Raw genomic sequence first — 24788 nt, forward strand, 5'->3', positions numbered from 1 at the left:
ATCACGGGGGAAATGGAAAAATGCAAAGCAACCTTCACCGCTTTATTAGAACGCACGTGAGCACTCGTAGGGAGACAAGAGATGGCTAGGACAAGTATGGCCAGTCAAGCCTTCATCACTAATGAAAAGGGGCTGTTTGAAGAGAGGGGAAAAACTTTTGGATTCAAGCTGGCGAGCTACATTTTTGACTTTTCTACTTATATTGTGCTAGTGGAGAAGGTTGAACCTGGTGACCTTCAGATCTAGGTTCTGGTGGGTCTATGGTTTTTTCTGTAAGTGTTGATCCCATTATTTCATATCTTATAGATGTCCCTTCCTAGCCCCAGCTCATTTTCCTCTGTTGCCTGGGAAGTCTATTTGAAATACTAAAAAACAAGAACTGAACAAAAAGGGCGAGGCGGCATTCAGAGTCGGAAACACAAGCCTTGTCCAGAACTGGAAAGTTCAAAGCTTATATTCTTACTCTGATGTTAACATGAAGGCCCGCCTAAGCTTAGAGCGCCTAAGGTGACTGTAGACATGAGTTTTGTTGGTAAATTCCACCGATTTCAAAGGGTATAGATCAAGGGCGAAACTACCAGGATATGCTGCCAGCCAGCTGAGGGGGCAAACCTTCTCCTTTAAAGAGGTTGACCGCTTTGGACAACCAGAAAACCCCTTTAAAGAAGCTTTAGGAGTCCAAAAGGGATAATGATCAAGGGCATACCTACCAGGGTTGGAGACATAGGAGCTGCTATACAACCCAACAGATGAGAGGGCCAACATCCCCCATTAATCCCTTGTACAGTCAATTTATTTTTTCATTTTTCCATTGTTGCATTCCATAACATTTTTATTTTATATCGACATAACCGTGGGAGGGCTTGTTTTTTTGCAAGACGAGTTGTAGTTTTTAATGGCACCATTTATTGTACTATATAATGTACTAGGAAACTGTAAAAAAAAATAATCTTTGTGGTGTGGAATGGGCAAAAAACAGCAATGCCACCATTATTTTTTGGGTTTTGTTTTTATGGCATTCATTGTGCGGTAAAAACAACCTTATTCTGCGGGTCAATATGATTACGGTGATCAGAGCTTTTTACTACTTTAAGGCCCAGTTCACACAGAGTTTTTTAAGCTGATTTTGACACGGAAACAGTGTCGGAATCAGCGGCAAAAAACGTCCGAAACCATCTCCCATTGATTTCAATGGGAGGCGAAAGGGGTTTTCTTCTGCGGCGGTATAAAAAAAAAGTTTTTTTTGCCACGGTTCCGCCTCTGACCTTCCATTGAAATCAATGGCAGGCAAAGAAAGTGTTTTTCTCTGAGTTTTTGGCCTGCGGCGCTAAATGGCCGCGGCAAGAAAAAACTCCATGTGAACAGGACCTCACAGAAAAAAAAACTATTTGTTAAAAAAATGTAAAATAAATGTCCGTGTTGCCATATGTGAGTGTCATAACTTTTTCATTTTTCCGTCAACGGAGCGGTGTGAGGTTTTTATTTTATGCAGGGCGAGATTTTAGTTTTGATTGGTATTATTTTGTGGTACATGCGACTTTTTGATCACTTTTTATTCCAATTTTTGGGGGAAGCGAAGTGACCAAAAAACAGCAATTAGTTTTTTTCTTTCGGCGTTCACTCGGTTGGAAACAATCTCATATACCTTAAGGTCACCTTATTTCACCTAGGTAATTGTGGAGACAGGTTCATGACAATTTGGTACCTAGGGGGCAGCGTCTGATTTTGTTCTAAAAATACCTAATTTATCTGTCTGGAATATTGTTTTTGTTCTAACTGTACTTTACTGAATATTTAAGGAAAAATAAACTTAACTTAGTAATGGAACAGATTTTCCATTTTATCACCAAAACTCCTTATTATGAATTTAAGTGCAATAATTGTACCGGAAAAAATGAATAATTGTTTATAAGAGAGAACTTCATGTTACATAAGAGACGGTAATGATGGTCATGGAGTTATTACGCTTGATGAGACCTTCTGGAAATATCCATAGATGTAAACAGTAGCTATGAGTGCAGGAAAGGGTGTATTTCTCACAGTGACTGTCTAACCGTGTTGTTTTTAGGTCAAACATTCTGTACACGTCCCCAAATCCCCTGCACAGAGTTAAATGATAAACCTCTGGCTTCCTGCAGGCACCACTAGGGGGTGCTTACGATCTTACTGCATAGTGTTTATACATGGAATTGAATAATAAAACTGTAAGCGCTTAAGCTCCCCCTAGTGGTGGCTGCAGGAAGCCAGACGTTTATCATTTAACTCCATGTCTATGCAGGGGATATGGAGCTCTGTATAAAAAAAAATGGTGCTCTGACCACAATAAAAATATATTGAAGAATTAATCAGCACAAAATGTTAGACCTAAAAATAACTTGGTGTTAAAAAGTGGAGATTCACTTTAAGGTTGTGTTCACATCTACACTATAATATCCCATCATAGCACATTATGAACAGTATCCTTGCCGTCAAAACACCTTGGAACCTCAACAGACCCAATTATAAGTCAACTGGGTCCTACACCACTGTTTGGATGCAACGGATCTGGCACAGAGTTATGGCTTCTGTTACAAATGTGAACAGAGCCATGCAGCACCTAAAGAGGAGCTGTCACCTCTCCTGACATATATTAGTAAATATTTCCATTCCCTAAATATAACAATTATTTTCTTAGAATTCCTCTGTTATTCCTCCTAGAAATTTATGAATAAATTGACAACTGAGTGTTACCAGTTGGGGGTGTGTCCCTACACGGACTGACACTGTCCAATCAGTGCAGACAAAGAGGGCCAATGTAGGGACATGCCCCTTTGACAAGAGGAATGGTAATGTAAGTGTGTGGGGAAGATATCCAGATCTTAAGGGTTTAACTAATAAATATCACCATGTTAACCCTTTAAGATATGGGGATCCTCCCCCCATTCTTACATTACCATTTCCTACACAGTATAAGACTGTCAGCACTGATTGGACAGTATCAGTCTGCGTAGGGACACGCCCCCAACTGCTAACACCCAGCTGTCAATTTATTCAAAGATTTCTAGGAGGAATAACAGAGGAATGGCACAACGTAGAGTTCTAAAAAAAGATGCTCCAGAATTGATATTTCACGGGGAATACAATTATTTACTAAAACAGACGTGTCAGGGTAGGTGACTGGCCCTCTTTAAATACATAAGCACTCCCAACTCAGTACTGGACGCTAGACGACTATAGCTCTTACCTGGACAGATACATTGTACCGAACTCTCAGCTGTGTGAGACAGATTAAATAAGAAATAGGTCTCAGCCTCTGAATGCAAGCAGAGATTTTGGAAAATAGTGAAAAACGGAAAAAAATTAAGTATATTAAAAAATTCTATAACTTTATAATGAACTGATCAAACTTTATTAACATAAGACTGTATGGTCCTTTCAGAATGGGGTGTAGCTATAGGGGGGTGCAGAGACAGCAGTCGCATCTGGGCCCAAAGGCCCCTTTACCACATAAGACACCAGTATTATAAATGGCACATAGTAGGTGGGGAGCCTAGAGCTTCAAGTTACGCCTCTGGACACCGTACCATATACTTATATCTTTTTTCAGCACCTGTACGGTCCAGAATGCTGCACTGAAGTGGTCTCTCCTGTACTCCGAAATCCCCCCTCCTAAAAAAAAAATACAAAAAATCTACTGTCTCATTAAGTTGTAATTTGGTTAATTAAAATAAAAAATAGCTAAATAAATAAATAAACAGACATCATTCTTGTAATCAGGACAGAAGTGAGGCAGCTTCCCAGATGCATAATTGAAGTGTAGTGTTTCATTAGGCAGACACCTGCTCCAAGCTGCCATATGCTGCTAGGTAAATAGTGGGTAATTGTGAGCGCCGGACGTGGGCCGCATCTCAAGCAGCGTGTCCTGGGGAGTGGGTCACCTTCCCATGCTCACGAAGACGGGACAAGATAGAAGCTCAGGGACTTGTCCGTCAATTCAGCTCATCTGCTCAATACTCAAAGGGAATAGAACCAAAACCAATGCAGAACCAACTGGATGCTGCAATATTAAGGGGGCCGCTCACTTCGTCGGGGGAACACCAGTTAGGCCCTTCTCCGGGTCCCCGCTCTCAATGGAACAGACCCTGTCAGAGTTTTGGGAAATGTTGAGGGTGCTGCCCACCAAATCAGATCTGGATCTGCGCCTCTCTCGGCTGGAGGAGAAGCATGACAAGGCCATTGGCGCTGTTTCACAGGAGATACGTGCTTTGACCGAAAGGGTGGAGACATTGGAGCGCCAGAACTCCATCTCCTCCATGGACATCTCAGTCCTTTCCCAGACTCTGGCCACTCAGGCTACGCAAATGCGAGACTTTTCTTTATACCTGGATGATGTCGAAAACAGGGGGAGACGGAATAACTTGAAACTGAGAGGCATATCGGAATCTGTGCCCCCGAGGGCCTATATGATGCTGTGACACATATCTTTAATAAGCTCCTGGACAGGCCACGTGATATGGCCATTGAGATGGACAGGGTGCACAGACTGGTGGGCCCTCGGGCTAGAGATGGTAACCACCCGCGGGACATCATATGTAGAGTACATAGAGACCCTATCTCCTTTACTACATGGCAGGTCACCCAGTTGAGACACTTCCTCACGTCCCTACCTAACTCATCGGCATTTTGAAGTCCTTTGCACGGGCACGAGTCATCTCCTGGTGAGATAAGTTCTGGTTAGGGACTCGCAAGGCACTGGGGACCCTTGACGTTGGGTTGCGAGCTTTGCGTATTTTGGCCAAAATAACAACTAATACCCCATGTTTCATGGATATTTCTTACTACGTATACTACACTTTTTTTCAGGACGCAGCCGGGTCTTATATGCTGGGAGGGCATGATGTGCTGGCGTTTGGTTTGGAATGCAGAGCAGCCCGCTTTAGCGAACACTAGCGGCGTTACAAATAGGCTGTTATTCGGCAAGATACGCCATGCCTGACGACCAGCACATTATCCCTCCACGTATTACACATAGTACTGACACCCCATGTACTATTCACAGCACTGACCCCTATTCATCACATTTATTTTATTTATTTTTATTACATTATTACACAGTTCTGACACTTTCATACATACATATTTATTTTTTACCATCCATTCACACCCTAGCACTACACTGACACACATTTATCGCACACCTTTGAGCACTTAGTCCGCCACTCCCCTCAAGACTAGTGGGAGGGGCTATCACTATTTAATGCACACTCCTTCTGCAGCATTCTTTGACCCGTCTGCATCCTGATGGGAACGGGTTTTCACCCACCCACCTACCTAGTGAGTATGGCCTTTTTTGTGGTTTTGATATTTATGTCCCATTTTTTCTGTTTGTATCTCCTGGTGAGATGTCTAGGGTGGTCAGTTACGTCCAGATGGTAAAAGTGGCTTTTGACATGGATGTTAAACGATCCTCTTTCCCCGGTTCTTCCTCTTATCTCTCTTCTTTTTCAGCCATTTACGCAGACGTTTCAGACCTGATTTCTTCTTGGTGACGTCCTCTCCTTTTTTGAGTTTTTTTTCATTGATCAGGGGTGTTTCTTCAATGATATTCTCCTCTCCCACCTGGATACTGTCCATGATTCCCATGTCGGGTATATTCCCCAGCTCCATCACAGCTTCTGGAACAACTATGTAAAAAGGAAACCATCAGTAGGTAGCAGATGTAGCAGAATCCATCCCTTTAAGAATATGACCAATGAATAATACAGCAAGGAGGTTGCAGGGAAATCTAATTCCCAATGTCTTCCCTTCAGCCCGCCAGCAGACACAAGCTGTGTCACCGCTGCTTTCTGCTGATCTCCAGGGTAATAGGACCCCCCAATATGTGGGATCTCAAGTTATGACAGGTAAACCTATGCTCAGCCGGTACCCCGGTTATATGTTATTATATAGTAATTGTTACCTGGCTTATGGGTGATAACCTCCTCCAGTTCTGCTGGTTCTTGCCAGTGCCACTGGGTATGATAAATGTACCTGTGTAATAGAGAAATGTCCTTATATAAACTGGTAAAGATTATAATATTCAGTTACCCATCACCCCCTCCCCCACTACAGAGGGTAAGATATAAAGGTGCGGTATATAACATGCAGGAAGGATATAGTGTCCTTGTATACATTACATTATAATACAGCACCAGGAACCGGAGAACAGCGGCGATCTGATTACAGCACCGCCTGATCCAGCCCCTGTATTATAGCCTGGCTTCAGTAGTTATTGCGCCCCCTGCAGGTCTGGCAGTAAAGTGTAGCTTCATTTTGGCTTATATCGCAGATCCCTATAGAGAATAATGTGATATGTAGAGAATAAGAAGATGGAAACTCACCACCATTGGATGAACTCTATAACCACGCCAAAGATCAAAGAGCCGCCTAGCAGCAGAAAAACGAGACGTGTGACTGGTAATAAAGAAACAAGACGCTTGTTATTCATTCTTATTACAGACAGAATATTCTAGAAGACATTACTCCACATCTCTACATCCTCCTGATGCCAGCAGTGCCCATCATGATGACATCAGCAGGGGAGGGGTTGGCAGCTTGGCTGGGCATGGTGGCAGCAATGGCTGGACTGTGGGCTGCTGACATCTGGATAAGGGGCACATCATTATATATTCCAGCCACACATCACTTTATAGGACCAATCACCCATAGAAGCCGCTGGATGGTTGTTCTCCTCCACTACAGTCAGGTAGAAGATGATGAGAGTAGAATGAGGAGAGGAAGGAATGGACTACTCACAGTTATGCTCAGCTCTGTCGCCCGGACAGGAGGTTTTCCTCGTCCCTGGTGCTGGTAAATTCACTGTCCAAAAAAGAATAAAGGGAAATACACCGTGTTCCAAATTATTATGAACATTGGATTTAAGTGTCATAAACATTTAATTATTAGTTTTTCAATGAAACTCATGGATGGTATTGTGTCTTAGGGCTCTTTGGATCATTGTAATCAATCTCAGACACCTGTGATAATTAGTTTTCCAGGTGTGCCCAATCAAAGGAAAACTACTTAAGAAGGACGTTCCACATTATTAAGCAGGCCACAGGTTTCAAGCAATATGGGAAAGAAAAAGGATCTCTCTGCTGCCGAAAAGCGTGAAATAGTGCAATACCTTGGACAAGGTATGAAAACATTGGATATTTCAAGAAAACTAAGGCGTGATCATCGTACTGTGAAAAGATTTGTGGCTGATTCAGAGCACAGATGGGTTCATTCAAATAAAGGCATAATGAGGAAGGTTTCTGCCAGACAAATTAATAGGATTAGGAGAGCAGTTGCTAAAATGCCATTGAAAAGCAGCAAACAGGTATTTGAAGCCGCTGGTGCCTCTGGAGTCCCGCGAACCACAAGGTGTAGGATCCTCCAGAGGTTTGCAAGTGTGCATAAAGCTATTATTCGGCCACCCCTAAACAATGCTCACAAGCAGAAACGGTTGCAGTGGGCGCAGAAATACATGAAAACTAATTTTCAAACCGCGTTGTTTACTGATGAGTGCCGTGCAACCCTGGATGGTCCAGATGGATGGAGTAGTGGATGGTTGGTGAATGGCCACCATGTCTCAACAAGGCTGCGACGTCAGCAAGGAGGTGGTGGAGTCATGTTTTGGGCTGGAATCATGGGGAGAGAGCTGGTAGGCCCCTTTAGGGTCCCTGACGGTGTGAAAATGACCTCTGCAAAGTACGTAGAGTTTATGACTGACCACTTTCTTCCGTGGTACAAAAAGAAGAACCGTGCCTACCGTAGCAAAATTATCTTCATGCATGACAATGCACCATCTCATGCTGCAAAGAATACCACTGTGTCATTGGCTGCTATGGGCATAAAAGGAGAGAAACTCATGGTGTGGCCCCCATGTTCCCCTGACCTCAACCCTATTGAGAACTTTTGGAGCATCCTCAAGCAAAATATCTATGAGGGTGGGAGGCAGTTCACATCAAAACAGAAGCTCTGGGAGGTTATTCTGACATCCTACAAAGATATTCAAGCAGAAACTGTCCAAATACTCACAAATGCAATGGAGGCAAGAATTGTGAAGGTGATATCAGAGAAGTGGTCCTATGTTAACATGTAACTTGGCCTGCTAAGGTTTTTTTGATTGAAAGAGCTTTTGATTTCTGTAAATATGACCTCCTGATGCTGCAAATTCAACAAATTACCATTTTAGTTCTCTTTCCAACCTTTAAAATGTTTTGATCTCTGTTGTGCATAATAATGTGAAACATTTTGAGTTTTTTACTTCTAAAAAAAAATCTGTTATCATTAGGAGATTTGTTCAATAAAATTCTCATTATACTCCAACGGTTGATGGCTTGAATATTATACTGACTGTCATTTGCATCGACTATTTAGGAAAATCAGCGAAAAATAACATTTGCATAATAATTTGGAATGCGGTGTACATGGCGGCACACAGAGTGCCTTGTGTACCTTTATACAGCCTCCTGTACACGGTTCGATAGTCCTATGTAGACGAAGAGTTGGAAGGCTTATCTGGGAACTTTTGGGATACTATACAACCTAAAACCGCGAAGGCCTGTAACCAATTATTAAAGGATTTAGCAACTTTAGGCTTAGAGGGAACGCCTCTTTATAATCGGCGCTCCTTGTCGATTGTCGCTGAATCCACCGACACCAAGGACCAGATATCAATGTATTAATTCGTTGCTATCTTTTCCTTGGTATCTTCAGACGAGTACCGAGAGGGGCTATACCGCAAAAGTCCGTATCCCTGAAGGCGGGCAGGGAAGGATTAGCGGTGGACGTGGATGCTTCAACTAACATCTTACCTGCCTCCGCCTGCGAGGCCGGTGCCACTGGAATGGACGGGGCGCGCGCCAACAGGGATCGCAACACAGACAACAATTCTGAATAGTAGACCCCCCCCATACCCCAAGCCTGAAGGCAATCCAACTCACCGTGTCCAGTAACCGAAGTAGGAACCAGAGCCATCGAGGGTGGAGGTGGAGGAGGAGGAGGAGGAGGAACAGATGCTGAAGCTGCTACTGTACCCTCCGTGTTCCATACTCCTGTCTGGCGACGACCATGAGATGAGCGGTGGCTATGGTGCCGCCTGTCGCGGCTGTGTCGCGGACTGCCGTGGGTAGACGAACCAGTGTGCGAGCTCGTGGACCTAGAGCTTGAAGAAGGCAATCTCCTGTGTCGGGTACAGTGACGCCTAGACGGCGCGAAGAGCCATGCCTAGTAGAGCGCCGTGAGGGGGAGCGAACCGTACGTCTAGTGTCCCTGGAGCCCACGATGAACCAGGTTCTATATGTTCAGCCAGCACATAAGGGGGCCCAGACCGGAAGGTATGCCCACTGCAGCATGGGGAGCAGGGGAAGGGTTCTGCCTCACCACTGGTATATCCTGCTCGCAGGGGAAGAATTTGTCGCCGCTGTCCGCCAAGGACCCATCTTCGTGGTCGTCCAGCGGTGCAGGTGAGGTGTCATGCCAGCCTTCGCTGGCAGACTTGTGGGCGGTGCTGTGTAGCCGGTGCACTGCCCGCAGCTGTCCTGAAAGCTGGGGGCAGCAGAGCTCCCCTGGGAAGATCTACAGTGGTGGCAGCGGTAAATGCAGCCTGCATCCTGGCTTGCAAGGCTGTACTCCGCACGGCCACCAGGCGAGCTCTTGCCCATCTCAGGCCGGAGAAAGCGTTGTGGTACGGTGATGGAGGAATAATCTCCTCTTCAACGCCGGCCGCCAAGATATTTGCGGCGAGACTGGAGGCCGGGATCCCGACTGCGCATGCACCGGCGGTCTTACAGACGCGGAGCCAGCTCTATGGTTGCTGGAGGGGGACAAGCGCACTGGCGGCCTGGAGAGGAGCATGGAGCGCCGTGCAGGGAGTGTGCCCTGCAGAGAGGACTCCGATGCCACAGTCTCGTTGAAGAGAGACTGCAACCAGACGGAGCCCTCATCCTGGAGGCGGATGCGGATTATCTCTGCTAACTCCTGCCGTTCCATCGTCAGGTAAGTAATAGCTAGGTAGGTAACTCACTGCAATACTGTGTGTCTGAAAAGTGACGGGCCAAAGAGGAAGATGCCCTCCCACCCTCGCTGTAATGAAGGGGGTGGGGAGACAGACAAGTGAGCCCTAATCTACCCGCCACTCAGTCCCTGCCTACTTGCAACGACCCGCCCTAGGCGACGGGGTACAACTGGGCGACGGTCCCTACGCTCAATAAGTGCACGACAGACAAACAGACAAGGGTACACAGAGCTAGGGGGAGAAAGGGGCAGTTGCCCACGGCAACACCGTGAGCAACAAGAGAAGTGAACAAGCCGAGTCAAACCAGGAGTGTACGAGGTACCAAACGCAGAGCAGGAGAGTAGTCAGCAAGCCGGGGTCAATATGAAGCAAGGACAATAGTACAAGAAGCTGCAGCAGGGCCAGGAAACCAAACGAGAAGAATCACAAGCAAAGGAGGAACAGGAAAGGCAGGTATAAATAGACAGAGGGCGGGAGCTAGCTCCGTCTGGCCAGGCTGTGATAGGGTGGCAGGCTTAGGTGTGGGAGAACCTGAGTGGTGGAAGATGGAGTCAGTCTCACAGACATAGAAGCAGGTGCAGACTTATTATCTATGGGCGTTAACCCCGAAGCTGTGCCTGGCAGATCCTTTACACTCGCCTTATAAACCCAGGCAAGGGGAGGAGGGCAAAAACCGCCCCTATTCCCCCTAAAGCTGCTCTGTAGTAAGGACCTTAAATCCCTATAGGCCACACTGCCATTTACATAGAGTAAACAAAGGGGGGGGGATATCACTTCCCCTAGCCCCGCTGTACCCATATTAACCCCTACATTGCCCACAGTCATAGTCCCTACGGCCAATAAGCCTGAGGGCCTGCAATTTGCAAAGTTGCTTCATTTTTTTATCTCTTATGAATTAGAGCTATAGATTTTACATTTGACATGTGGTTCCGGCCTTATACAGATATATCAGAGCTCCATGTGCTTCTCTTTATATATTGTGCCGCAAATAGGATTATTGGAACTGATAAAGAAGTACAAAAACCTTCAAGAAAATGTATGAAAGGGAACAAAGGCCTACGATACAGACGAGTACATGACTACATAACACATATACTAATACAACAATAACACAGCTCTGTTTTTAAAGGGGGATTTTTTAATGAATTTTTTTATTTTTTTTCGGGGATGTTTTTCACACTATTTTTAATAAGAATATTTATCACCTGATGAGATGTCTCGGGTGATCATGACACCTCCAGATGTTATACATGTCTTCAGGAAGAGAAACTCATGGATGTTAAATGTTCCTCTTTCCCTGGTTCTTTTCTTCATGCTCTTTTTTTGGATGAAGTGTTTTTTTTATATTGTTTTTTTTAGGGGTGGGGATGGGGTTGTGTGAGATGTTTTTCACACTATTTTTAAAAATAATATTCATCTCCTGGTGAGACGTCTAGGGTGGTCAGTAACATCCAGCAAGGAGGTTGCAGGGAAATCTAATTCCCAATGTCTTCCCTTCAGCCCGCCAGCAGACACAAGCTGTGTCACCGCTGCTTTCTGCTGATCTCCAGGGTAATAGGACCCCCCAATGTGTGGGATCTCCAGTTATGACAGGTAAACCTAAGCTCAGCCGATACCCCGGTTATATGTTATTATATAGTAATTGTTACCTGGCTTATGGGTGATAACCTGCTCCAGTTCTGCCAGTTCTTGCCAGTGCCAGTGGGTATGATAAATGCACCTGTGTAATAGAGAAATGTCCTTATATAAACTGGTAAAGATTATAATATTCAGTTACCCATCACCCCCTCCCCCACTACAGAGGGTAAGATATAAGGGTGCGGTATATAACATGCAGGAAGGATATAGTGTCCTAGTATATATTACATTATAATACAGCACCAGGAACCGGAGAACAGCGGCGATCTGATTACAGCACCGCCTGATCCAGCCCCTGTATTATAGCCTGGCTTCAGTAGTTATTGCGCCCCCTGCAGGTCTGGCAGTAAAGTGTAGCTTCATTTTGGCTTTTATCGCAGATTCCTATAGAGAATAATGTGATATGTAGAGAATAAGAAGATGGAAACTCACCAGCATTGGATGAACGCTATAACCACACCAATGATCAAAGAGCCGCCTAGCAGCAGAAAAACGAGACGTGTGACTGGTAATAAAGAAACAAGACGCTGGTTATTCATTCTTATTACAGACAGAATATTCTAGAAGACATTACTCCACATCTCTACATCCTCCTGATGCCAGCAGTGCCCATCATGATGACAGCAGGGGAGGGGTTGGCAGCTTGGCTGGGCATGGTGGCAGCAATGGCTGGACTGTGGGCTGGTGACGTCTGGATAAGGGGCACATCATTATATATTCCAGCCACACATCACTTTATAGGACCAATCACCCATAGAAGCCACTGGATGGTTGTTCTCCTCCACTACAGTCAGGTAGAAGATGATGAGAGTAGAATGAGGAGAGGAAGGAATGGACTACTCACAGTTATGCTCAGCTCTGTCGCCCGGACAGGGGGTTTTCTTCGTCCCTTGTGCTGGTAAATTCACTGTCCAAAAAAGAATAAAGGGAAATAAAGACATGAAATCCATGATATCAGCAGCTGAACCCCAAGACGGGAACATGAGGAGATAGAAGACTCTTCTTATATCTAAACCCTAGAAACCTACAGAAACCCTCCCCAGTGATGATGTCCATTACCTGCTAGTGTCTCTGTGAAATCTACATAACACAAACTAATCGCCAAAAATATAAGAACAACGCTCCGCAACTCCATCTTCTCCAACAACTAACCCTCAAAAGACTCCAGTGTTCCCCAACACATAGAAGCCGGGACACAGCATTGTGATGTCATCCATCACCAGAGCTGTGTTGTGAGGGGCGGGGCTGCTGCTGATGATGTCATAAGAGATCTGGTCTGAACGATTGGCAATAATATTTAAATGGAAATGTCACCTCTTCACCTCTAGTTAACCTTTGGTGAAATCATAAAGATCTTAAACATATTATACCACTAATCTAAAGTGAATGTCCACTCTTAAACAATATTTAATTTTTTTTTTTTTAATATCTTAATAAATACAAATTACCCAAATTCTGTGCTGATTCATTTCTTAATATATCATTATAGGGGTTAAAACTGCAATTTTCTGATACAGATCTCCATATCCTCTGCATAGCCATAATAATCTTCTGCCTGTCTGCTGCCACTGCTAGAAGATGACTGCATACATTGACGTCCATAATAAAACAGTATGCGGTAAGCTCCATCTAGTGGTCGCAGCAGGAAGAACTTTTTTAACGACGCATGTATGCTCGCTGCGAGCGGCAGGATGTTGCCGCATCATAACGAGCCTGTGCGATCAGCAGCGGGGCAACGGTTGTAATACACAGCCACAGCCCCGCTCTATCAGCGGAGATCAGAGAAACCTCTGATCTCCACCGTTATCCCCCTGAATGTTGCGATCAAAGCTGATCGCGGCAGTTATAAAGAAAGTAAGGGGATACCCCCTTTGGTTTTGCCACAGGAGATCCCTGTGATGCGATTGAGCAACATGCCTTATATGGGCAGACAGCCCAGGGTCCATTGAAGGACCCCAGGATTTCTGACCATATTTCCTGTCGTTAGGCAGAGGCGTAGCTAGGTTCTCAAGCACCCGGGGCAAAGATTCAGTTTGGCGCCCCCCCCCCAACCTTTTTCCCGACATCTCCTTCCCCCTCACCGTGTTTGTTTTCCCTACCAATCGACGTGTCATTTATTTTTATGTAACGCGAGCATAAAAACATTTGAACATTTCACAAGCAATATGGTTCTATACACAACACCAGAACCAAGTTCAGTACATATATTCAGCCCCAGAAGCAAGCTCACTACATATATACAACACCAGCACAAATACAGCTCAATTTAGTGCAACCCCTGCCGTATAAGTATGTATGGCGTAAAACTACAGCTCCCAGCATGGCCCAAACAATGATAAGGATGTGCTGGGAGATGCCGTTTCACAAAAAATAAATCATATCATAATCACACCACCCATCATCTCGCTGCAGATCATACAGTGACTACAGTGCTGATTAGAGGCAGAATAAACATTTACATTAAGTGACTCACCGGTGACGTCTCAGATTCTAGTTCTTTTTCTCCATCCGGTCCAGACCTCTATGGTGGCTTCTCCCGGTCACAGCCCATTTCTGTAGTTTGCTGCTCAGATGTCTTCAGCTTCTCACTTTTCCAACATTTCTGCACCTATAAATAAATATAAAGTTATCATTATACCACACACTACGCCCCTAAATATAATAGCGTGTATACACTGCACCTCTAATTATAATAGCACCATACACCGTGTCCCACACACACACACTGTGCCCCCTGTAGATAGTGCCTGCCATAGAGCACCCTGTAGATAGTGCCTGCCATAGAGCCCCTGTAGATAGTGCCCCCATATAGCCCACCCCTGTATAGTGTCCCACAAATAACTCCCCCTATAGTGCTCTACAGATAGCCCACCCCTGTATATAGCCCCCTGTAGATATAGCCCACCCCTGTATATAGTACTCTACAGATAGCCCAACCATGTATGTAGCCCCCCTGTAGATATAGCCCACTCCTGTATATAGTGCTCCACATATAGTCCACCCCTGTATATAGCCCCCCTTGTACATATAGTCCACCCCTGTATATAGTGCTCCACTAGATAGTCCACCCCTGTATATAGTGCTCCACAGATAGCCCATCCCTGTATATACTATATACAAGGGTGGGCTATCTGTGGAGCACTATATACAGGGGTGGACTATATGTACAAGGGGGCTATATACAGGGGTGGGCTTTCTGTGGAGCACTATAGGGGGAGCTATTTGTGGGATACTATATACAGGGGTGGGCTATATCTACAGGGGGACTATATACAGGGGAAGGCTATATCTACAGGGGGACTATATATACAGGGGGACTATATTTTCAGGGGGACTATATACAGGGGGACTATATCTATAGGGGGACTATATACAGGGGTGGGCTATCTACAGGGGGACCATATCTACATGGGGACCATATCTACAGGGGTGGGCTATATCTACAGGGGTGGGCTATATCTACAGGGGTGGGCTATATCTACAGGGGTGGGCTATATACTGGGGTGGGCTATCTATGGAGCACCATATACAGGGGTGGGCTATATCTACAGGGGTGGGCTATATCTACAGGGGTGGGCTATATACTATATAGCCCCCCCTGTAGCTATAGCCCACCCCTGTATATGGTGCTCCATAGATAGCCCACCCCAGTATATAGCCCCCCTGTAGATATAGTCCCCCTGTATATAGCCCACCCCCTGTAGATATAGTCCACCTGTATATAGCCCACCCCCTGTAGATATGGTCCCCCTGTAGATATAGTCCCCCTGTATATAGCCCCCTGTAGATATAGTCCCCCTGTATATAGCCCACTCCCTGTAGATATGGTCCACCTGTAGATAGCCCAACCCAGTATATAGCCCCCTGTAGATATAGTCCCCATGTATATAGCCCACCCCCTGAAGATATAGTCCACCTGTATATAGACCACCCCCTGTAGATATGGTCTACCTGTAGATAGCCCACCCCAGTATATAGCCCCCTGAATATATAGTCCCCCTGTATATAGCCCACCCCCTGTAGATATAGTCCACCTGTATATAGCCCACCCCCTGTAGATATAGTCCCCCTGTATATAGCCCACCCTCTGTATAGTCCCCCTGTAGATATAGCCCCCCCTCCCCCGCAGATACAGCCACACTTCTATTACAATTAAAAAAAAATAAAAAAATATTCAAACTCACCTTATTCCCGCTCCCACGCTGTCCAGCAGCCATGGAGACCTGCTCTCTTCTGCGCAGGTCTCCAGGGGGTTGAACACAGCGTCTATGAAAGGCGCTGATTGGCTGGGCAGGATGACTTTCCCTGCCAGTCAGTCAGCGCCTTTCATCGACGGAAGCGTCACTGGTACAAAAGGTACCAGTCGCTTCATTCATGGAGAGGCGCTGAATGGCCGGGCACGGAACGACACAGGTACAATTATAGTGCAGGAGGAGGGGGCGCTGGCACCCCCCTCTGAGCTGCGCCCGGGGCACGTGCCCCCCCTGCCCCCCCCTAGCTACGCCCCTGCGTTAGGGCATACTTAGGTATGTCCTAACAACTGCCTGTATACTATTAATACACAGGCTAACGTACTGACATATAGATAAATGCCAGTACATTAAAGTTAAAAAATCTACATCAAAATAAAAACCCCCTATGGAAGAAAAAAAAGGAAAATAAATATAAAAAAAGTAATAAAAAAAAATATATAATATAAAAATATCTAAAAATAATATAATAATATAAATGTAAAGACGGAGTAGGGAGACAGACAGGTGAGCCCTAATCTACCCGCCACTCAGTCCCTGCCTACTTGCAACGGCCCGTCCTAGGCGACGGCATACAACTGGGCGACGGTCCCTACTCTCACTATGTGCACGACAGACAAACAGACAAGGGTACACAGAAGCTAAGGGAAATTGGGCAGTTGCCCACGGCAACACCGTGAGCTAAAAGAGTAGTGAACGTGCCGAGTCAAACCAGGAGTGTACAAGGTACCAAACGCAGAGCAGGAGAGTAGTCAGTAAAGCCAGGGTCAATATGAAGCAAAGGACAAATAGTACAAGCAGCAGCAGCAGAGCCAGGAAACAAGCAGAATCACAGGCAAAGGAGGAGCAGGAAAGGAAGGTATAAATAGACAGAGGGCGGGAGTTAGCTCCGTCTGGCCAGGCTGTGATAGGCTCTCCCACTCCTCAGCCTCCCAGCCTGAATGGTAGAAGAAGGAGTCACTCTATCAGACTTAGGAGCAGGTGCAGACTGACCAACCACGGGCGTCGACACAGAAGCTGTGTCTGGCAGATCCTTTACAGTACCCCCCCTTTTATGAGGGGCCACTGGACCCTTTATAGGTGGACCTGGCTTATTGGGGAACCGAAGATGGAACCTCCTTAGCAATACCCCAGAGTGAACATCCCGGGCGGGTACCCAAGTCCTCTCCTCAGGCCCGTATCCTCTCCAATGGACCAGATACTGGAGGGAGCCTTGGACCATCCTGCTGTCCACAATCTTGGCCACCTCGAATTCTACCCCTTCAGGGGTGAGAACAGGGACCGGAGGTTTCCTCGAGGGAGCCAAGGACGGGGAGCAGCGTTTCAGGAGCGAGGCATGAAACACGTCGTTTATTCGAAAAGACGGGGATAACTCCAGTCGGAAGGAGACAGGGTTAAGGACTTCAATGACCTTGTACGGCCCTATATACCGGGGAGCAAATTTTTGGACGGGACTTTAAGGCGCAAATTTTTTGAAGACAGCCACACCAGATCCCCGACCACAAACAAGGGGTTAGCAGAACGTCTTCTATCTGCCTGAGTCTTTTGTATGCTCTGGGACACCTCTAGGTTCTTCTGAACCTGGGCCCAGACTATGCACAGTTCCCGATGAACGACATCTACCTCGGGATTGTTGGAACCACCAGGTGAAACGGAGGAGAGCCGGGGATAAAACCCAAAATTACAGAAAAAGGGGGAGAACCCTGACGAGTTACTGACCCGGTTATTAAGGGAAAATTCAGAGAGGGAAATGAAGGAGACCCAATCATATTAACAGTCAGAGATAAAACACCTTAAATATTGTTCTAGAGACTGATTAGTCCTCTCGGTTTGGCCATTAGTTTCAGGATGGAAGGCCGAGGAGAAGGACAGATCAATCTCCAACTTCTTACAGAAGGCTCTCCAAAACAATGAAACAAATTGTACCCCTCTGTCAGAAACAATATTGACAGGAACCCCATGGAGGCGCAGGATGTGTTTGACAAACAAGGTAGCTAACGTCTTAGCATTGGGTAGTTTCTTGAGGGGCACAAAGTGGCACATCTTACTGAAGCGTCTACTACAAACCACAACACCGACTTGCCTTGAGATGGAGGCAGATCGGTGATAAAAATCCATGGAGATATGGGTCCAAGGTCTCTGGTGAATGGGCAAAGAACATAGTAAGCCCGCTGGTCGGGACCTGGGAATCTTGGACCTAGCACAAATTTCACAAGTGGCGACGTAGGCCTTAACGTCTTTAAGCAACCCAGGCCACCAATAGTTTCTGGCAATGAGGTGCTTGGTACCCAGGATGCCTGGATGGCCAGATAGTGCAGAGTCATGATTTTCCCTGAGTACCCTTAACCGGAATAGCAGGGGAACAAACAGCTTGTTCTTAGGGAGGTTCCCAGGAGCTGAACCTTGATCAGCCGCAATTTCGGAGACTAAGTCAGAATCAACAGAGGAAATGATTATACCTGGGGGCAAAACACAAGCAGGATCTTCCTCCGAAGGAGGGCTGGCCATGAAGCTACGCGACAGTGCATCAGCTTTAATATTTTTAGACCCAGCCCTATAGGTGACCAAAAAGTTGAATCTAGTAAAAAATAACACCCATCGAGCTTGTCTCGGGTTTAGCCTCCGGGCAAATTCTAGGAAAACCAGATTCTTGTGGTCAGTAAGGACTGTTACCTGGTGCCTAGCCCCCTCCAGGAAGTGGTGCCACTCTTCAAATGCCCATTTAATGGCTAAGAGTTCGCGGTTGCCAATGTCATAGTTACTCTCAGTGGGTGAGAACTTCCTGGAGAAGTAGGCACAGGGACGGAGATGGGTGAGGGACCTGGTACCCTGGGACAAGACAGCACCCACTCCCACCTCGGAGGCGTCAACCTCCACGATGAATGGCTCCATTTGGTTAGGCTGAATCAGCACTGGGGCCGGGATAAAGCACTTATTAAGGTTCTCAAAAGCCTGGACCGCCTTAGGAGGCCAGTGGAGGAGATGAGCACCTTTGCGAGTGAGATCCGTAAGAGGCTTAGCGATGACCGAGAAGTTAGCAATAAATCTCCTGTAATAATTAGCAAACCCCAGGAAACACTGTAACGCCTTCAGGGAGGCATGTTGGACCCAATCAGCCACAGCCTGAACCTTGGCAGGGTCCATGCGGAATTCATGAGGAGTGAGGATTTGACCCAAAAATGGTATCTCCTGCACCCCAAACACACATTTTTCGGTTTTAGCAAATAGATTGTTTTCCCGAAGGGCCTGGAGCACCTTCCTGACATGCTCAATGTGGGAGGACCAGTCCTTGGAAAACACAAGTATGTCATCAAGGTACACTACAAGAAATACTCCCAGGTAGTCTCTTAAAATCTAATTTATGAAATTCTGGAAGACCGCGGGAGCATTACACAACCCAAAGGGCATGACGAGGTATTCGAAATGACCTTCGGGCGTGTTAAACGCAGTCTTCCACTCATCCCCCTCATTGATGCGGATAAGGTTATAAGCCCCCCGTAGATGAAACTTAGAGAACCATTGGGCCCCCTGAACCTGATTGAAGAGATCAGGAATCAAAGGAAGGGGATACTGGTTCCTTACAGTGACCTTATTCAAGTTTCGGTAATCAATGCACGGCCTAAGACCACCATCCTTCTTCCCTACGAAGAAGAAGCCAGCACCTACCGGAGCAGTAGAGGGGCGAATGTAACCCTTGGCCAGGCATTCCTGGATATACTCTCTCATGGCTTCACGTTCGGGACAAGAGAGATTAAATATCCTACCCTTAGGGAGCTTAGCTCCTGGTACCAAATCGATTGCGCAATCGTACTCTCTATGAGGAGGTAACACTTCGGAGGCCTTTTTAGAAAAAACATCAGCGAAGTACTGAATAAACTCAGGTAGAGTGTTCACTTCCTCAGGGAGAGAAATAAAATTAACAGAAAAACATGACATCATGCATTCATTACCCCATTTGGTAAGATCCCCAGTAGGGATTATGCATCTGCAACCAGGGAAGGCCTAAAACCAAATCGGACGATAATCCCTGCATCACCAGTACAGAGCACTGCTCCAAATGCATGGAGCCAACAAGGAGTTCAAAAACAGGGGTATGCTGCGTAAAATAACCATTAGCAAGAGGAGTGGAGTCGATACCCACTACCGGGACAGGTTTAGGCAATTCAATCAATGGCATAGCTAGAGACATAGCAAATTCCACAGACATAATATTAGCAGAAGACCCTGAATCCACGAAGGCATTGCCAGTAGCAGACCTACCACCAAAAAAGACCTGAAAGGGAAGCAAGATCTTATTAGGTTTCATATTTACGGGAAATACCTGTGCGCCCAAGCGACCTCCCCGATGGTCACTTAGGTGCGGAAGTTTTCCGGCTGCTTATTCTTACGCCTAGGACAGTTGTGTACTTGATGCTTGTCATCCCCACAGTAGAAGCAGAGACCATTCTTCCTGCGGAACTCTCTACGTTGTTGGGGAGACCCGAGTTGCATAGGTTCATCCGAGTTTTCCGTGGAAGAACGAAGCAACGGCACCTTGGGAGCCATCATGGGGGAGCCAGAGGAGAATGCACAAAAACGTTCAAGTCGTCATTCCCTGAGACGTCGGTCAAGACGTACCGCTAAAACCATAACCTGATCTAGAGAGTCAGAAGAGGGATAGCTAACTAACAGGTCCTTCAGGGCGTTCGACAGACCCAATCTAAACTGGCACCTCAAGGCAGGGTCATTCCACTGAGAAGCTACACACCACTTCCTAAAGTCCGAACAGTACTCCTCAACGGGTCTCTTACCCTGACATAAGGTCATCAGCTGACTCTCGGCAAAGGCAGTCTTGTCAGTCTCGTCATATATGAGCCCGAGCGGAGAAAAAAAAAGGTCAACAGAGGAAAGTTCAGGGGCGTCGGGAGCCAAGGAGAAGGCCCATTCTTGGGGCCCGTCCTGGAGCCGGGACATAATTATACCCACTCGCTGGCTCTCAGTACCTGAGGAGTGGGGCTTTACACGGAAATAGAGCCTACAACTCTCTCGAAAGGAGAAAAAGGTCTTCCGGTCCCCTGAGAACCGGTCAGGCAACTTGAGGTGGGGTTCAAGAGGTGAGGTGGAGGGCACTACCAGGGTAGCATCATGCTGGTTGCCCCTCTGAGCCAGGGCTTGGACCTGTAGGGAGAGGGCCTGCATTTGCTGAGCCAGGGTCTCAAGGGGGGGCCTGTGATTATGTAAAGACGGGGTAGGGAGACAGACAGGTGAGCCCTAATCTACCCACCACTCAGTCCCTGCCTACTTGCAACGGCCCGTCCTAGGCGACGGCATACAACTGGGCGACGGTCCCTACTCTCACTATGTGCACGACAGACAAACAGACAAGGGTACACAGAAGCTAAGGGAAATGGGGCACTTGCCCACGGCAACACCGTGAGCTACAAGAGTAGTGAACGAGCCGAGTCAAACCAGGAGGGTACGAGGTACCAAATGCAGAGCAGGAGAGTAGTCAGTAAAGCCAGGGTCAATATGAAGCAGAGGACAAATAGTACAAGCAGCAGCAGCAGAGCCAGGAAACAAGCAGAATCACAGGCAAAGGAGGAGCAGGGAAGGAAGGTATAAATAGACAGAGGGCGGGAGCTAGCTCCATCTGGCCAGGCTGTGATGGGCTCTCCCACTCCTCAGCCTCCCAGCCTGAGTGGTAGAAGAAGGAGTCACTCTATCAGACTCAGGCCTGATTTACACGAGCGTGTGCATTTTGCGCACGCAAAAAAACGCAGCGTTTTGCGTGCGCAAAAGGCACTTGACAGCTCCGTGTGTCATCAGTGTATGATGCGCGGCTGCGTGATTTTCGCGCAGCCGCCATCATAGAGATGAGGCTAGTCGACGTCAGTCACTGTCCAGGGTGCTGAAAGAGTTAACTGATCGGCAGTAACTCTTTCAGCACCCTCGACAGTGAATTCCGATCACAATATACAGCAACCTGTGAATAAAAAAAAGACGTTCATACTTACCAAGAACTTCCTGCTTCCTCCAGTCAGGTCTCCCGGCCGTTGCCTTGGTGACGCGTCCCTCTCTTGACATCCGGCCCCACCTCCCTGGATGATGTGGCAGTCCATGTGACCGCTGCAGCCTGTGATTGGCTGCAGCTGTCACTTGGACTGAATCGTCATCCCGGGAGGTCAGACTGGAGGAAGAAGCCGGGAGTTATCGGTAAGTCAGAACTTCTTTTTTTTTTTACACGATCATGTATATTGTGATCGGAAGTCACTGTCCAGGGTGCTGAACCAGTTTAACTCTTTCAGCACCCTGGACAGTGACTGTCTCCTGCCGGGTTCGGTCAAAACGAGTTCGGCCGAACCCGGTGAAGTTCGGTTCGCTCATCTCTAAGACACTCCGTTTGGATTTTTGTAAACAGAAAAGCACGTGGTGGTTTTCTATTTACATTCAGAGTTTGACAGCTCTTGCGCGAATCACGCAGTTCGCACGGAAGTGCTTCTGTGCGACCTTCGTGGTTTTCACGCACCCATTGACTTCAATGGGTGCGTGATGCGCGAAAAACGCAGAATTTTAGAACATGTCGTGAGTTTTTTTCAGCGCACTCACGCTGAGCAAAACTCACGGACTGTCTGCATGCCCCCATAGACTTGTATAGGTCCGTGCGACCCGCGTGAAAAGCACGCGAGTCGCACGGACGTATATCACGTTCGTGTAAATGAGGCCTCATGAGCAGGTGCAGACTGACTAACCACGGGCGTCGACACAGAAGCTGTGTCTGGCAGATCCTTTACAATAAAGTTATAGTATAAAAAAAATCTGAAAAAATACACACAAATGCTCCTTTATTTAATAAACTTTATTATAACTCCCAAAACAAAAAATAATAAATACATATTTTGCCTCATCACAACCGTGACAACCTGCAGAATAAATGTATAACATAATTTATGATAATTGGTTTATGCTGTACAAAAAATAAAAATAAAAGCTGTCGTGAAAATGCTTTCTTCTGCATTTTTGTAAAAATAAAAATGTATAGAAATTAAACAGTAACATAAATGCTCCAAAAAATGGCCCCTGACTAAAGTACAACTCGTTGCGCAAAAAACAAAGTCTCATACAGCTACGTCGAACACAAAATAAAAAAGTTATGTCCGCCGAAATGCAAAAGAGGAAAAATCAAGAAATTGTTCTGGTCCTTAAGGTAAAAAATGGCCCGTCCTTAGTGGGTTAATCCTGTGCCTACGCAGGAGACCAAATGGCGCTCCGAGATTGTCAGTATAATCGTGGCCGGATTATAGAATTTGCAAAATTAGCTCCTCCATCATCATACCCCCCAGCCACATGCAGACGACCCGTGGTGGTACCCACTAAAATGGGGCAATTTTTACTTAGGTTTAATGCACCCCCTACCACATTTATGGGAACCTAATCAATCATGAGAACAGGGGTCCTGTGTCCCCTATGACATGCTAATTTTGAGGCAAAAGGACAGGAGCTCCCCATAGACTTTCATAGAAACAGATCTGAAGAGTAATACGGAACATGTATCCCCCATTCCCCCAATCGTTAGGGGTCCCAGCAGTGAGACCCCCTATGTTCAGACATTTCCAGCATATCCTATGAATAGTAGAAATACATCTACCTCTAGAGTTATTTTATATAAACACCATACAACTGATATTATCACGTATGGGTGACACAAAGTTGTCCCTTTGTTAGGTTTGGGGACCAGGTAACACTTGAAACTGGCAAAAAAAAGTCCCATCACGCAAGTTATGAGACCATACGTACAGCCCTGGGTAACAAAACACTAAAATGACCATCAGATGTAGCAGAGCTGAGTTTGTCATTTGTTTTGATCTGTTCAGAAAGTTATAGGTAAGTGAAAAATTCAGCTCTGCTACATCTGTAGTCACCAAAAAGCCCAATCTTGGTCTGAGGGGGGGATTCTCCATTGACGAGATGGTTATAAATACTCGTCAGTGTCTGGTTGGTAATAATCCTGTTTTTTAGATGAAGGGAGGGTCAGGCAATATCTGCGAGAGGAGAACATGACGGCGCGGAGACATAACCAATTAAAGACGCTAGGGACCCATTCTTATTCACAGCGGGGAGGAGCGCTTGTTGTTACAGCGCCAGCGGTGTTTGGATAGAGAGCGTGTCTGGAGAAGCTTTTAACTGTACCAGAGAATGGGGGAGAGGAGCCGTGAGAAAAGTATTCAATAGACTCAGAGTTTGGCTTTATATCTATCAAAAGGAGGCGACCCGTTATCATTGGACTAAAATTCCCATCATGCTTTGCATGGCATTGTAGAAATCAATGGAGACAATGCGCCAAGCGGGGAACGAGGTGGGTATGTGCCCATAGCGGGAGATCTCAATCAACTGGTTTGGAAATTGCAGCTTATCCCAAAGCAAGTGTTTTTGTAAGGTTTTTTGGACCGTAAAGACAGGATGAAATAATCCAGCGAATGGCGAGATCCGATCGGATCTCATCGGAATCGGACATCTATCCTCTGGCTCCACTTTTGGATTGAGCAGTAAAGATCAAATGAAAAGAAAGAATGAGCACAACCGCCCGCCCGTAACAATGTGGCAGCCACAAAAGTCCCTGTACATGCCAGTCACAGATACCATAACAATGAGGCTATGTTCACACGCTAAAGCAAAACCGCTGTAAAATACGGAGCAGTTTTCAAGGGAAGATAGCCTCTGATTTTCAGCCGTTTTTAGAGCACGAAGCGCTTTTTGAGGCGTTTTTTTTGCCGCCATTTTTGTAGCTGTTTTTCTATTGACACAATGAAAAACGGCTCCAAAAACGGCTCAAGAACTGACATGCACTTCTTTTTACACGCCGTTTTTCCCATTGAAATCAACGGGCAGATTTTTGTAGGCGT

The 24788-nt window shown here is 46.3% G+C and overlaps 1 protein-coding gene across 1 annotated transcript; it reads right to left on the reverse strand.

Annotated features, from left to right (window-relative positions):
• Positions 1 to 5144: 5144 nt before the first annotated feature.
• Positions 5145 to 12816, reverse strand: LOC142665977 (uncharacterized). The gene is made up of 8 exons (XM_075845820.1): positions 12719 to 12816; positions 12504 to 12566; positions 12092 to 12164; positions 11671 to 11741; positions 6775 to 6837; positions 6360 to 6432; positions 5939 to 6009; positions 5145 to 5663 (listed from the first exon to the last, which is right to left on the reverse strand). Exons 1-8 carry the CDS (start codon positions 12792 to 12794, stop codon positions 5437 to 5439), a joined length of 717 nt encoding a protein of 238 aa, XP_075701935.1. The 5' UTR covers positions 12795 to 12816; the 3' UTR covers positions 5145 to 5436.
• Between the last annotated feature and the right edge of the window lie 11972 nt (positions 12817 to 24788).

Source organism: Rhinoderma darwinii, chromosome 13 (genome assembly GCF_050947455.1).
Source record: "Rhinoderma darwinii isolate aRhiDar2 chromosome 13, aRhiDar2.hap1, whole genome shotgun sequence".
In the NCBI taxonomy this organism is placed as follows: domain Eukaryota; kingdom Metazoa; phylum Chordata; class Amphibia; order Anura; family Rhinodermatidae; genus Rhinoderma; species Rhinoderma darwinii.